Below are 15,059 nucleotides of genomic sequence, written 5' to 3'. Positions count from 1 at the left end.
ATCAAATTACAGAGGAACCAGAATGGGTTGTTATAGGAGGAATGAACAATAGCAGCAGCTCAATTTCCCACAGGAGATTCCTAAGCACTTCACAAACTAGGGATCAGATTCAGCCCCAAGATATTTTTGTGGCACTGAAAGGCTTCATGATGAGGTACTAGTGTGGGCTATATTTCTGGCATAGCTTCATCCAGAGTAGCACCTTCTCCATCACTTCTTATTTATAATTGTTCCTACCATAAGTAAATTGATGTAAGGCAGCCGTCAGTGTACATGCTACAACATGCTGACCATATATTCTGACACCAACTCCATCTTGAATGCCCTTCCTGAAGTTCTGTACATGACCACCTCTTTCCCCATCTATGCATTTATCATTCCATCCAACAATGAAGTTTACCCTTCTCTGGGGTGGGACGCAGCAGCTCTTTAGCAGTGCATGACAGCATTGCCCGGAAGTATAACAAATGTCCAATTACCGTATTTACTTAAATATAAGACAACCCCACAATAATTATATTATATATACATGGACATTTTGTAAATTTATTATAATTCTCCAGGTACAGAATCACATTACTGGAGCCTTCCCTTGAATGTATCTCCCTCCCACTGCTACAGCAGGAAAAATAAACCAGGGTGTGGTGTTAGGTAACCTCCTTGCTCTCTGCCCCCCTTCAAACTTCTTCCCCCTGCAGCTCCTTCCCATTAGTCCCTGTTCTCCCCAGACCACATGGAAATGAAGGGCAAATTTTGAAAACACTGACTTTGAAATAAACATGCCTGTAGTAATTTGCATATTACTAGATAGATATCATTGATAGACTTAGTTCATGCAGAATTGATGCATTTTACCTTTTCTGAAGCTGCTGCAAGTTTTAGCACATGTGTTCCATAAACACACTTTTAAGCAGCACTTTTGTATCTACTTATATATAGTACAAACTTTTTTAAAAATTTTGTTTCAAGGGCCAAATGCATTCCAAATTCTGTTGGGCAAAGCCCAATAGTCAAGTTTCAAATTTTGGCTGAGCAGATCTCAATCATTCAAGTTTGTGTGTGTGGTGGCTCAACCACTGGGCAAGTATCCTCCCTCCCAGACCCATCAGACTCCCCAGATTCATGGCAGGCATCCTATGTGCAAGCCCCAAGCCCAGAGGCCACTTGTTCCTAGCCAAAAGGATGAGGAACAATCAGTGGAGGAAGCATGAATGTAGTCCCTCATTGCCACAACATAGTGCAGTTGAGCTTCCTGCATTCAGCTGAGCATCCCGAGTCAGCTTGCTGGGAGTGCAATAGATATGTCTCACCCTGGAAGAAACACCTTGGGGAAATTGCAGGGGTCAGCTTGCCCAGAGTGCAAGGGACAGACCTCAACCTGGAAAAAACACCTTGTTGATCACGGTATCTTTCCTGTCTGGCTTCTGTAAAAAGTTGTTAATATATGCTCAAAAGATCCAAGATAGAGGGCCATGCCCCTGCTACAGAGGAAGGCAAAAAACCCCGCCCCCCCATACTATACTATAGCAGGGGACGAGATGAAGCTTGGGACCCTTGGAACACTTTCAAAATGACATAAATTAAACCAGAAAAAGGCACTCTAATTCTGGTATAAAAGTGCTCAAATGAGGAGATGTACTAGTATAAAAGCAGCGGTATAATTATACAGATATAATTATGATGGCAAATTTCCCTACATAAACAAGCCTTTAACCTGTCTATACCACAGTTCCTAGTCTATAGAAGGAACATAAAAAGCCTTCCTTCTTCCTGCTCTTTGTCTGCTGTGTTTTTAGATTGAAAGCTCTGTGGGTCAGGGACTTGTTCTCACTGTTTTTACTGAAAAAATATGCATGTTCTTATATCAAGATAGTTATCTCTATGTAAAATCTGAATGGAGTACTTACCTTGATGTAGCTACTTGAGGGAAACTCTAAGTGCGGGGTACTCAGTTGACTCTTCACTAGCCATGTGAAGGTAATGCTATCTGTGCTTCATCTCCACTAGACTGTGCATTCAGGGCGCTTCTATGCATGCCATTAATGTGCAGTAATAAACTCCACAGCTTCTTGTTTCAGAGTTTATTGCTCCCAGGAAGCTCCCAGGCATGTCATTTTCATGTACACCCAGAGTGCAGCATATGGAGCTGGGTTGGAGTAAACCTTGGCTGGCAGGGGACCTGGGGAGTTAGCCTGCCAGCCCACGGCTGCTCTGACCAGGCTCAATGTGCCGTTGAAGGGCTGGCTGAGGCACAGAAGTGCCTCAGCACAGGGCTAGCCAGCAGGGAACTCCCACATTGAAACATCCTTGCCCCAGCCAGCTGGGTCAGTGTCTACATGTGCGCTGCTGTGCACAAAAGAACTCCACAGCAGGGTACTATTGTATATTTACAAGTACTGCAGCACGGTAGTACTTACTTATATTTACAACTTACATTTACAAGTACTACCCTACTCCAAAGTTTATTAGTTTTCTGCACCCTAACAGGGGTGTACATGTAGATGCAGAGACTTTTCCTGCTGAGCTAATTAGTCATCTCTGCAGTCTTGCGCCCACTGATAGCCATCTTGAATTAGCCACTTTGTGGCTAAGTATGAGAAAATGTACATATTTTACAGTGAAGATAGTCTCTAGCGTGTGTATAGTATCAAGTCACAAATTCTGTTAGGGTAAGGGATTTCGAACTTCTTAAACAAGTGTACCCCTTCTGGTGGCGGTGGCTGGATAGATGGGGTGGGGTTCCATGCAGTGGCTTCCACCACCACCCCGCACCGCTGCATTGCCACACCCCACTTTCCCACGGCTGGTTGCATATGCAGCCCTGTGGGCTGCTGACAGGCCTCATGCCCGGCCAATTGCACACTGCCCATCAGCAGCCTGTGGAGCTGCATGTCCAACTGGTCATGGGAAAGTGGTACATGGAGGCGGCAGCGCAGGGCAGTGGGCTGCACAGGACAGTGGGTGGTGAGCCCTCCCACCCCATGTCCATCCACAGAGGGGTGCCTCCTTGCCGTCAGCTCTTGGCCAAGAGTAGTGGCCCAGTGGCCAATCAGGAGAGCAAGCTGGGGTGAGGGGCGGGGAGGTGTCGCGGTGTGCCATGTGGGGCTGGTGGTACTTAGTGAACCCATCCCTTTCCCCCAGGTAAAAGGTGAAGTGTGGGAACGTACTGTGGGAAACATCACCGCCATGACCTGGGTGCGCTCCATCCCTGCCCACCCACATGTACCCCCTACAACCTTTCCAAGTACCCCTGGGGGTACACATACCCTTGGTTGACAACCCCTGTGTTAGGATATCCAGGTGCTGCTGTACTACTACTAATTAATAAGAATCCAATACCTTTGGATGCTTCATGAACTGAGTTGACTCTGAGAACCTTCTGAGGTTTGCCCACTGAAAACTGAGAATAATGTCTTTCTAACCCACATGACCACTGCTGTTAATCACAGATGACTAACCTTCCCAGATATTACCTTGCAGTAATTGCAACCACATTACATTGACCCCAAGTGACAAGAGAAGCAAATTTGAACAAAGTCATAAAATGCTTTTGTGCCATAACCAAATTGACATTATGGAGGCACTAGTCATGACTGTGTAGTGACAGCTGAGTTTTGCATTTAAAGCAAATGTGAAAAATAGAGTCTTTTTCCAAATTACTGAAAATAATGTTTGAGCATAGAATTAATTTTATGACAGTTTATAAGGAAAACTGTTAAATAATTTGAGATACAATTTATTTTAAATACAGGCTCTTTAAGGAACTGAGCACTCTGTGTCTGATATTTTGCTTGTCTAAATGTTTTTTATAATGGAACATCACAAGCTCTTCATTATAGTTAATACTGACTGAAATATTGTGCAAAGTCTTTAAACAATTTCAAATGTAGCCCAATAGTTTTTCTAGTGCATTCTTTAAAAGCTACTTCTTCAAGAGAAGCCAACATGTAAGCTTTTCCTTTATAAAGCTTCACAAAAAGACCAAAGGCTGCCACAGTTAGAATGCCCCTCTCAAAATTACTACTGACTCCCACTGTGATTCTCCATGGGACTAATGCCACAGGTTGCTCTTGATAACTACTCTCTTCATTCACTTTCTCCTCATGGTGCTGCTTTGTACCTCCTGACAGCAGAAGGGGGCAACCATTTTTCATGAGGCAAACTTGGCGCGACTCCAGTTAGAGAGGCCATTTTGAAGGATGATATCTTAACTGTGAGAAACCTGTGGTCTCAGTTCCACTGAAGACTTCCCTGTAGTGATTCTAGGAAGGAAAGGAAAAAAAAAAACCCCTTCAAATCCTCAAATCTAACATGCTTAAAAAAAAATTATCAGTGATTTGGTACCACAAACACTGAACTGCCTTGATCATAATCACCTGGTTATTGCATAATGTCATTACAAGCAAAGGAGAGGACTCTGTTAAATCAATTAGTCTTGCTGTGTTGATTTAACTACTTTGAACAGATACAATGGTAATGCACTCTATTGGAAATCAATAGGTAGGTAGACAGGCAAAATAAAAGGAAATACCATACAAAGTCAGTTCATTTAGGTAGCAGTTGCACATGGTCACTGCTCAACACTATTAAACAATGAGGTGCTTATACAAAGCCTGGGTAATCTTAAATAATATATAATACCTTGCATTTCTGTAGCCTCTTTCTACTAAGAATTGTGAAGTACTTGACAGCATTAATGAATTGTGACTTGTGACAACTCTTTGAGGCAGAAAAGTAGGACAGGGCCAGATTAAAATATCATTAACAGCAAGGGGAATCAGTAGCCTCTACACTGACTTTGATGGAATTACACTGGCATAATCTATATAAAACCCTTTCTTTCTGCCAGTCCTTCCACAGCATCTGATGAAGAGGTTGTTGTTGCCCACGCAAGTTCATGCCTCTCTGAACCAGTTAGTCTCTAGCAGGGTGCCACCCTGCCATCTTCCTGCTTGACATAGTGGCAATCATAATATTGACTGGCTGCCGTTGGTTGTACATATACGGAGAAACCAAAGCAGAGTGGTCACATCGTGTTTATATTTATACACATTTGAACATATGCTAGCATAAGGGCAATAAAATACCACACTTGGGGGTGTATAATGACCACTTTCTCAGGTGAGGAAGAATTTGTTCTACTCTTCTGAACAACACTATACTATTGTCTGACAGCAGGATGTGTCACTTTCCTCAGAAACATCAGTCATTGGCTACTACTGGAAGTAGCACACTGGACTTTACAAAACAATAGACTGATCTGGCATAGCAAATCTCATGTTCAAACACACAGATAGAGAGCCTCCAATTCCTTATCTTTAACTCCCACACTCATCTGGATTCCAAATAATTACTAAAGCACACTTATGCACCAGGCAATTAAAAGCGTCCATCAGCATCTCAGGTAATCCCTTTTAAAATCTTGGGGTTGTAGAATGTTTCTGCTGGGATAGGACTCACTGAATTTTACAACATGACGGCCTGGAAACATATTTAATTTGATTTAGTTATTTATTTATGTAGCTAGATTTTTTCAAAAAATCGAAAAGGAAGGAGGAAGCTTCGTGCATTTTGAGGGTTACGCAGTGGATGCATCCTGATCGGATAACGAAGAACTGTAGGGAAGGGGGCAGGGGGCAGAGGTTGAAGGGAACATGAAGAAAATGCAAGCCATCCAATACTTCAAGGAAAAGAATTGTTATCAATTAGTGTTGTATGGTGCTTTGAAAAGATAAAGTGCTATTTAACACTACAGGTTATTCAGAAGAACATGTCTGTGTGGCCCCAAGAGAAGTGAAACAAGATTTTCAAATTCTACTGGAGCTTGGGCATTCTAGTAATTTCCTCTCATTTCATAATATTTCTTAATGCTGACCTTTGATCTCCACACCATGATAATTTGGGCATTCTTAACAAGCCTATTCCACAAAGGTTAGCCTCCTCTAGTTAGGCAGTATTTAAATGGTGCTCAGCATGGGTCCCTGATCCGCAGAATAATTTTAAAAATTAAGGTTTCAAAAGAACTCGGAGCCTTTCATGATCGTTCTCTCTTGTCCTCATTTATTTTTAACATCTTTTTAGAAGCAGCATTTGCCATGGCTGTGCTTCAGAAACAAGGAGCTGGGCTAGTGCCACAGAAAAAAGATGCCCCCACTCCCAAATGAAACTTAGAAAATGCTGTAGTAGAACAGACCATTAGTCTATCTAGCCCTGAACACAATCCCCATGGGTAGGTGATATCAACATTTAAATAAGGCACCAACCCCATAGAATGTTCTTTTGCCTATATAGTGAGCATCAGTTTATGCCCCTTAAGAAAGAAGGCTAATAGAAGAAGAAAATATTTAAAGAAATCCCAATTAAAAAAATATACACTGTTTAACATAAAAATAAAAGCTATAGCAGTATTGTCCACTTTTTAAAGAATGAATCAAAGGTATTCATTTAATTGCTAGCTTGGTTACTGATTTCTGTGCCTTAGTTTCCTTTTCTGTAAAATAGGGGTATTAATATTTACCCATCATTATAAAGCACTTAAATATTTTAAGATTAGAAAGCATACATGATGAGTGCAAAATGTTATAATGCAGTCTCAGCTGGGATTAATGGGTACCAGTAGCAGAAATGCAAAATTAATAAAACTAAGCGAAAAAAAATTAAGTCAAATGAGCAAAGAAGTCTCTTTTCTCAGCTCTCCTGAGGGCTGCAGAATTAAAGATTTAGAAAGACAGAAAGGGATTTATGGGGCCACATATGAGTGGACTGGAATATGTTTGCGGCCACTACAGCCCTCCAATCAAGCAAATGATTATCATTATAAGCTACGTACTGTTCTAAGGAGCTGAAAGTAGGATGCAAAACTACATCTCTTCTATAGCCAAGCACCAGAGACAGGGAAGAATGGGAGAAGAGGACCCACTTAAAATGTTGGAAGACTGATTCTGATTAATCGATAAGCTTTGTGAATGTCAATACATTGGCCACATGGCCAACTTCTGTTTTTTACATATATCACGGACTGAATTTGGGGGTCAAAGTGAAAAAAACTAAGAGTTTGGCTGTGAATCTCATGCCACTAAACCAGAAAGGAAATTGCAAGGATGGGAGCACTGTCAAGGGAAAAATGGAGTTAGGGGACAGAAATGATCTTTATACTGACAAGAAATAACAATAAAGCCAAAAGAGATTGCTAACAGTTAAAAGTAGGACAAATATGAGACAAAGCAGTTGAGGAAAAGGAAATACTGTCTGAATGGAGAAGATAAGACAGTAAGACATACAACCAAGATGAATACATGAGGCCCTGGATACTGAGAGATGCTCAAAACTTTGAATAGCAGAAAGGCAAATGTCATTTTGCGATGTAGCTTTTCTTCAGATTGAACTATTTCCAGAGATAGAAGACATTTAGATTAAACAAAACAAAACCAAGAACAGCTTCTACCAATCCTGAAGCTCATCTATTCCAAGTCCTTCCTGTTCTGTTGCCTAAATAAATGGGAACAACACATAATGGCTAGTACTAGACACAAAAAGATCTATTCTGGACCAAACCCACTTTGTGGGATTACCAAGGCTGGATTTAAGAAAGCTGAAAATGCAAATAAAAGTAGCTGTAAAAGGAAATTTCAAGGATTGCTTTAGAAGGAAGAGATCAACTTCTTATTAGGGGCAGCATGTTAATAAAGGATAATGATAATGTGCTTTCTTCACACCTTGCCCCTGATCTGTTTCACATGCACCACACGGTACCCATTTACCTGTCCTTAGGAATGCCCCACTCTTCTTAGAAAGTTTCATTTGCAGACACATGTAAATAGTAAAATCGTTGCCCCCAATAGCACCTAGAGATTTTTTTATCTAATGAAGTTTCTACCGATGAAGAGTGCTCAATTAAGTTCTGAAGACTGAATTCCTCACACTGCTCCCAGTTTGGGTACAACATGGCTGAAGCAGTAAGAATCTTTGAAAGCAATCTTCACGCTGCCACTCTGCCTCAGACCTGCCTTATAGGAACTCCAGTGCAAAATGATACGGTACGTAGCACTCATAGCATTTCAAATCTTCAAAGCATTTAACAAACGAAGCAATTATGAGCTAAAAGTGGGCTTTAGTTTTGATAGCCCATTCATGCCTTACCTTCTTAACTGGCATGGCAATGGTAATGAGGGTTCTGTGATAAAGGAACTCAACCAGAACTCCATACACACTTCACATGTATCAACAGTAGCTCTATTGTCAAACCCAGTTTAAAAGACAATGCCAAACTTGTGGCTGAAGACATCTAGCCTACTGAAGAACCCTACCCCGCTGGGATGCACTTCAGTCTGTTGTGAAGCCTGGGAAACTTTGTGCTGACCAACCTCTCTCAGGGTAACTTTAATTACTCCAGGATTTTGGACATCTTCCTTCTATCAAAGCCTCGCCTGAAGGAAAGTGCAAGTTTTATTTTCAATTAACAAGAAATCTGATGCCAGTACTTTTTGTAATACTCTCCACAAATACTTGTGCACTTGGCACATTTCCATCCCACAGGCAGCAGAGATGGGAGTTCGATATAGTGATGACAAAAAAGAACACACAATGAATCTTGGGCTCTGCAACTGGGATCTAATTTATGTAACTGTGCGGAGGGCTTCAGGCTGATTTGAACCCATACAGTCAATGATTAAAGGAATCTTGCTAAAGGTACAAGTATTGAATCCATCACATACCTCTGAGAACAGGCAAGTCTGAGAAAGTGTCTCTGCTTTGCTTCTGGTTGTAATAGTCCACACTTTTCAGAATCTAGGCTGAAACAAAATGATATTGAGAAACCTGTGTTTCATATAAATACAACCATTCTGTTCCTGCCCTCAGCTTAAGCACTTACCAAGGGTAGAAGCTTGAAGAGCCATTCAGGATTATACAAACCCTTCACCACAGCACCCTCGCTGCTCCCTTGTGAAGTTCAGCCAATCATGCACTCAGGATACAAACCACAAACCACGCAGGAACTAGCAGACACAGCAGCTCAGAGAGTTGGGCGTAGGGCTTAGTTAGCACAGCATGGTTTTGCTTTGCTCACTGCCAAGGTTAAACCCACATTCAGAATAGGTTCTGCAGTTCTGTGCTCTAGTTGCACTGAACAAGGTCCCATGTATACCCCATGACACGCTCATTCTTCTGGCTCTGACCACGTCCTACCTGTTGTAGACACCATATGCTGCGCAACATACACAATCATTCAGTTTGACATATAGGAATGAGATCCCAAGTGTCCATCTTGAAACTCTGTGCTTTTCATAATACAAGGCATCAAAATGGCAATGCATTGCTGATGTGCTAATTTGCAGGGATGTCTCCTGCCAAAATTCTCCTGCAGTTTGGAATAGTCTATGCCCAGGCCTGACCCAAGTACAATACATGTGAGCGTCTGTGTAAGTCTCTGCAAGAGAGAGCATGCAACCGCTCTGCACTAGGGGTGGATGAGACAAGAATCAGCCCCACAAAGCAAGGATTTTAGTAGACTCTGAAATGAGCACAGCTTGCCGATGGGTCTGTAAATCACATGGTAATAGGGTGCAAAGAGCTCACTTCCTGTAAGCCACAGTCTAATTGGGGAACATATTCATTCATTGATGCATCCAGTTCAGGCACTGGGGGGTCGGGGCGTAGCCTTGTCCTGGAGGCCTGGATGAGGGGACAGAGGGAAAGGAGGTGGTGCTGGAGACTGACAGTGGTCAAGGCTGGTTCTGTGGTCGCTTGTCACTACTGAATTTCTCTTTTCCTCAGGTTGTGAAATAATGATGGATAGTAAAAAACAAAAAACAAAAAGCCCCATGCAAATAAAAGGAAAACCATAAAAGCAGAGGCCTCTTTGCCTCTTGTTTGACTGAGATCGAAACACCTGCCAGAGCCCAGCATCAGTCCCTCCCCATGAGAATGAACACAACAGGCTCCACCTGCCCCTGGCAGCAGGGCTTCTGTGGTTGGCAAGGTACAGGAGGGCTAGAACTCTGACTGGCTGAAAAGAGAAAAGGGGTGGGTCTGGGCAATTGTTTGACAGAAGCTTTCAGGGTGCAAGGCTTCACTGTGTAGCCAGGCCTTCTCAGTCAGGAGGTGAAGGCGGGACTTGCACAGATGACTGACAACTAATTTGAATGGGGGGGAACTGATAGAGAGCAAGCATTCTGATTGGCTGAGGAGACAGAGTGGGGTGGGCCTTTGCAGCTGATTGATGGCAGTTTGAATTTTAGGTGGGAAAATGATGCCCAACGGTCGTGGCAACTCCAGTTCCCTCAGGTAAAGGGAGTTGAGCCTGGCAGCAAGGGCCCCAGCCTGAGGTGCTGCATGGGCCTGAGAGTATGGGCAGGTGACCCCCCTCCGCCCACAGCTGACCAGTGCCCAGGGAGCAGCATGAAGCACAGATACCCTGCCCAGAGCCCTTGCTGTTATGTGCATGGAGGCGGCAAGCAAGGATTGCCCACCTTGCCACCCCTCATCCTGCTGCTGGGACCAGCCATCAACTGCTACCAAGGACTGGCGGGTCCAGTCCTTCCCTTCCCGCTCACCTCCCTTCCCCTCCCCGGGAGTGGTGTCATGCTTTGTACAGCAAGGTCCTGCCCTTTTACCACTCGGAGAAGCTTATCACCCTCTGCCGCTGTTGCCTTTCCCTTTCCAACCCCTTTCCCTGTAGCACGGTGATGGCTACCCCAATCATCACGTGGTGAAAGTTTGACAAAAATCAGAAATATCAAAATTTCTCAGCCAGGGATCCTCAGATCTCTGGATTTCTTGTCATCCTGCTTCATGCGTGCTTCAGGGCTGTTTTCTTGATGGGGCTTCCTTGACATGGCTTATTACATTTCAGGGCTCATCAACCATTTGAAACTCGGCCACACACAGCCCTACCTTCTAGCTGGGAGGGGTAAATCTGCTCTTCTTCCTACCCTTCCAGTTGTTGCCAACATTAAGGCACAAGGCTGCAACCTGGAGGGACCAGCTCTATTTGTCCATCTCACAAAGTAGTACAGATATGGTGCCAAAAAAGACAGGCAGATTATTCAGCTGAAACATTTTGTGCCAAAAAAGAGTTGCCCATTTGAGGCAAATTTGCCAGATTATTTCAATCAAAAAACACCCCTGAAGATTCCATACAGTGGAAACATTTCACTTTAATGTCTTTTTAAAAAAAAAATAAAAAAAACTTTTATTTTTTACATTTGCTTTGATTTTATTTTGAGAAGTTTAAAACCAGCTAAAAAACTCTTCAAAATTAAACTGCTTTTAAAATTTCAGGTAAACATTTTTTTGTTTGACAAAAAGTAAGCCATTTCAACTCATTGGTTTGCCAAAAAGTCACAATATTTTGTTTGGAGCTAAATTAAATGCATTTCTTCCCAATACTGTAAGTAAAAGAAAACAACTCCCTCCCACTGCCCACCCCCAGTTATTTGCACAGCTGTACTAACACTAACCACAGAGATAGCTGGCTTAGGGAATGAGAAGCAGAATGTGAGAATCAAATATTGATTTCTTGCTTAGTAAAACAATAGGCTAAATACAAACCACAACTTCACTTACGTGACATTATATTTATGATATTACCTAACAAAACAAAAGACAGGAAATTCACAGCTACATCCAATTTTAGGTACTCAGCTATGAATTCTCCAGCTTTATGGTTCAGCTTAACATGAACTGTGTTAATGTACATCATTGCTTTTGTTTTTTGGGAGAAATAACTTTGGCAAAGAGGACATTTTAAGTTAATGATCTGCATTTAAATTACAAATCATTAAGTGTTACATCATTTTCATTAGGTATGCTACTCTTTCAGAGATGGACCCAGAGTACTAAATAAATAAGCTAGTCCAAGTATTTTCAAAAATTGCACTGTAGAAATGTATGGCTAAGAGGGACTTCAAAAGAACTCTTGGTCCAACTCCCTGTATTGAGGCAGACTCAAGTACACCTACATCATCATATAGATCCAACCATCCTATATACCGTTGTCCCAAATTAATCCCTCCGGAAATCCATGACATTGCATTGTAATGATTTTGCACAACGAAAATATTTGGGGGCATTTAAAGGTAGGGGGAGGTCTGTGCTGATACTGCCTATGCTGTGCCTGTAAATATGTATGTGCCTGCTAGGCATAGAGGCAACTTCAAGCTGGAACTTCTGTACATTTCAACATCAGTACATTACCCTTTTAAAAAAAAATGTACTGAATGCCTTTCTTGCTTGTCATGGATACCAAAATCAAAGTTTTAGTTCTAAGAAATTCAGGATGAATAAGGGAGGATCCAGTCAAAAAAAAAAAAAAGACACTGGTGCTAAATGTCCCGCTCAAGCTAGTTATGATTCCAACAGGGTTATCTAATTGACTTGAGAAGAAACAGATCGATATGTGATGCTATATAACCAATGTCACAGTGCATCTCTGCACCAAGAGAGAAAAAGAAAAATACACAAAGGCAAAAGAGAAATCTCATGATTAAAATTTGTAATAGCTTCATTGAAACACATTATAAAATCAGTTTTTTCTCTGCAGGAGTGAGACAGATAAAAATTGACTCCATTTGAAGTACAAACAACAAAGATAGTTGGGGAGTTATAAAAAGGATAGCACCCTCCTTAGAAAGATTTGTCTTTTGCTCTCAGTTCCTAGTGCTTGCAGTGATCTCTCTCTCTGAAAAATCTTAATTAAACCAATACATTTTCCATCTTAGGTGCTTGAAGATGTGCACACTTTGATTAAAAAAGGTTAATGATCATCTTTATTTAAAAAATGAAGGTAGTAACATTTTGGTGTTTTGGTTCAAATTTGTGTCTATCCTTGTATTAAAAACCCCCATATGAATCAATCAGGAATGTGATGCGGGTCGGAAAGGAGAAGGGTGTTGGTCGATGGGAGAAATAAGGTGGAAACACACACATTTATTATACATTTTAATATCTTGTCTTTTGAAGGTGCAAAATACAATTATAGGCTGGGTGCCTGTCAGGGCTTGAAATCAATTTGATACACAACTGAGGCAGCCTTCACTGGTGACTGTCAGGAATTGTACAAAGACCTACCCACCCTAGTGCTAACTAATGAAAAGTAGGGAGGGGAACAGAATCATCTTCTAAAACTGTGAATTGACAATTCACAAGCATTATTTAAATCATTTGGAGGCTGCATTCCCTTTTTATGCTATTACTCCATCAACTAAAATGCATTCCCCGCCCCCCCATTGTGTACGCCAGCTGCCAACACTAATGGATCCAAGCTGATCAGTATAGAAACAATATTCTTACAGTTTAGTGGAGAAGTCCTCAAGCACGAGACGCATTCTTTCTTATTCCATAGTTCCATATATTGTACTGGCAGTGCAATCTAGTTTTTACTGGCTCAAGCCTGGATCTGGCATTTGAATTTAGACTGCTTGTTGTATATGTGTTCAAACATCCTTATTATAGAGATCATACAAGACACCTGAAACCCTGGTTTAACAGTGGAAAGTACTGTATAAGTGTATTTAAACTTACTGGTTAATAAAATTTGCTGTCCCTTCTCATTTTAGGTGTCTTAACTCTTACATATATTTTTAATGTATAGAAGTCAAAGGACTTTACTAGGATTGCATCCATTATTATGTACATGAGTAAACAGTACAGCAAGGTTAGGTAGCTTGCCTAAAGTTAGTAAATTACTATATTTTCTCATGTACAACATACATTTTTTATTCCAAAAAATAGCTGCTGGAAATTGAAATGTGCGTTATATGTGATATATATTGTAAGAACAGTTTCTGCCAGTTACAGGGCAAACATACAAGTAAAATCTGCACACAACTCACAGGGAGCAGAACACAGAGGAGATCTGGCTGCCTAGTGGCTGCTACTTAGTTACTTACTATAAAGATTTTTTTACTCTTCATTTTGCCTTTCAAAAACAGAGTACATATTTTATTTCGGGAGATGTAACCAAGAAGATATGGGCATGACGAGGGTACGAGTAGAACCAATCTCATCTTCTTTTTATTTTGTTGCCATAATGCAGTCTCCCTTATCTGTTCAGGACCTCCATTTCATGCTAATCAGCTCCACAAGGTAACTGAAAAAAACATTCTTTTCCATCCCCTTATTTTTGGGGGGTTTGCTAACAAACGCGCCCAGTCCCACCTACCCTATGTAGATGTGAAACTGAGAACTACACTATATCAACCTATTCCTTTACCATCAAAACTAAGTGGGTAATAAATAACATGTCTTCCTTATGTTTTCCTATTTGCAGAATTGTGGTGGTTTACTGAGCTGGAGCTTGAAAACACACAGGCAGGGACTGCAGCATGGGAACCCTCTGGTATCTCTTATTAACTTTATAAACTGAACTGCTACTTATCATATCCATGGCATTCAGGAGGCACATGAAGAACCTGGTAAAAAAATATTCTGATGCTGAGGTAAAAGTCAGGGAAGCAACTTCTAATGACCCTTGGGGCTCCTCTAGTTCGCTAATGTTAGAGATCAGTGACCTGACGTACAATGCAGTTTCTCTTCTGGAAATTATGAACATGATATGGCACAGGATGAATGACCATGGAAAGAACTGGAGGCATGTGTATAAATCCCTCACACTCTTGGATTATCTCATCAAGAATGGATCAAAGAAAGTCATACATCATTGTCGAGAGGGCTTCTTTAACATTCAAACATTAAAGGACTTTCATTATATAGATGAGGATGGAAAGGATCAAGGTAAAGGTGGCTTGACAAGTCCTGTCAATTAAAGTTAAGAAGGTGCTGGTAGGATTACTTAAATTAATTGCTGAAGGAAAGATAGCAAGTAATTATAGCTGCACCAAAGAAATTTAGAAAGAAGATAAGGAGGAGCAATTTACCATCATATCAGCAAAAAAGTATGCATAAAAAACACCTTCCTAACAAATATAATCAAGGGTAAAATCTTAGATCCATTGACTCTGATGGAGCTAGGATTTCATTTCATGTGTCTATGGACTAGTGAAAGAAGTTTAAATCCAGTGTGGGGTGAGCTGAAATGCTGGAACTGATAGAAGATTTAC

General features: G+C 41.3%; 2 protein-coding genes across 5 annotated transcripts in view; one reads left to right on the top strand and one right to left on the bottom strand.

Annotated features, from left to right (window-relative positions):
- Positions 1-11,264, bottom strand: part of GRAP2 (GRB2-related adaptor protein 2) — a 45,940-nt gene extending 34,676 nt beyond the window's left edge. For 2 of the 4 annotated variants that reach the window (XM_019544965.1, XM_019544966.1), the window contains exons 1-2: positions 10,894-11,264; positions 8,715-8,792 (exon numbers count right to left, since the gene is read on the bottom strand). In XM_019544965.1, the coding sequence (XP_019400510.1) occupies positions 8,715-8,792; positions 10,894-10,952 (137 nt within the window). In that variant the 5' untranslated portion in view covers positions 10,953-11,264. Of the gene's footprint in view, positions 1-8,714; positions 8,793-8,872; positions 10,358-10,893 lie in introns of those variants that run through there. The other 2 variants (XM_019544968.1, XM_019544967.1) reach the window with 2 other exon arrangements.
- A 1,955-nt stretch (positions 11,265-13,219) lies between these two features.
- The window catches only part of ENTHD1 (ENTH domain containing 1), a 77,109-nt gene continuing 75,269 nt past the window's right edge, over positions 13,220-15,059 (top strand). Inside the window, exon 1 of the mRNA XM_019544963.1 lies at positions 13,220-14,733. Coding sequence (XP_019400508.1) covers positions 14,385-14,733 — 349 coding nt within the window. The 5' untranslated portion in view covers positions 13,220-14,384. The remainder of the gene's footprint in view (positions 14,734-15,059) is intronic.

The sequence above is a fragment of the Crocodylus porosus genome, unplaced genomic scaffold (assembly GCF_001723895.1).
Source record: "Crocodylus porosus isolate Cpor-Errol unplaced genomic scaffold, CroPor_comp1, whole genome shotgun sequence".
NCBI classification, from domain to species: domain Eukaryota; kingdom Metazoa; phylum Chordata; order Crocodylia; family Crocodylidae; genus Crocodylus; species Crocodylus porosus.
The sequence above is the reverse complement of the archived record's forward strand: the minus strand, read 5'-3'. Positions and strand labels throughout refer to the sequence as shown.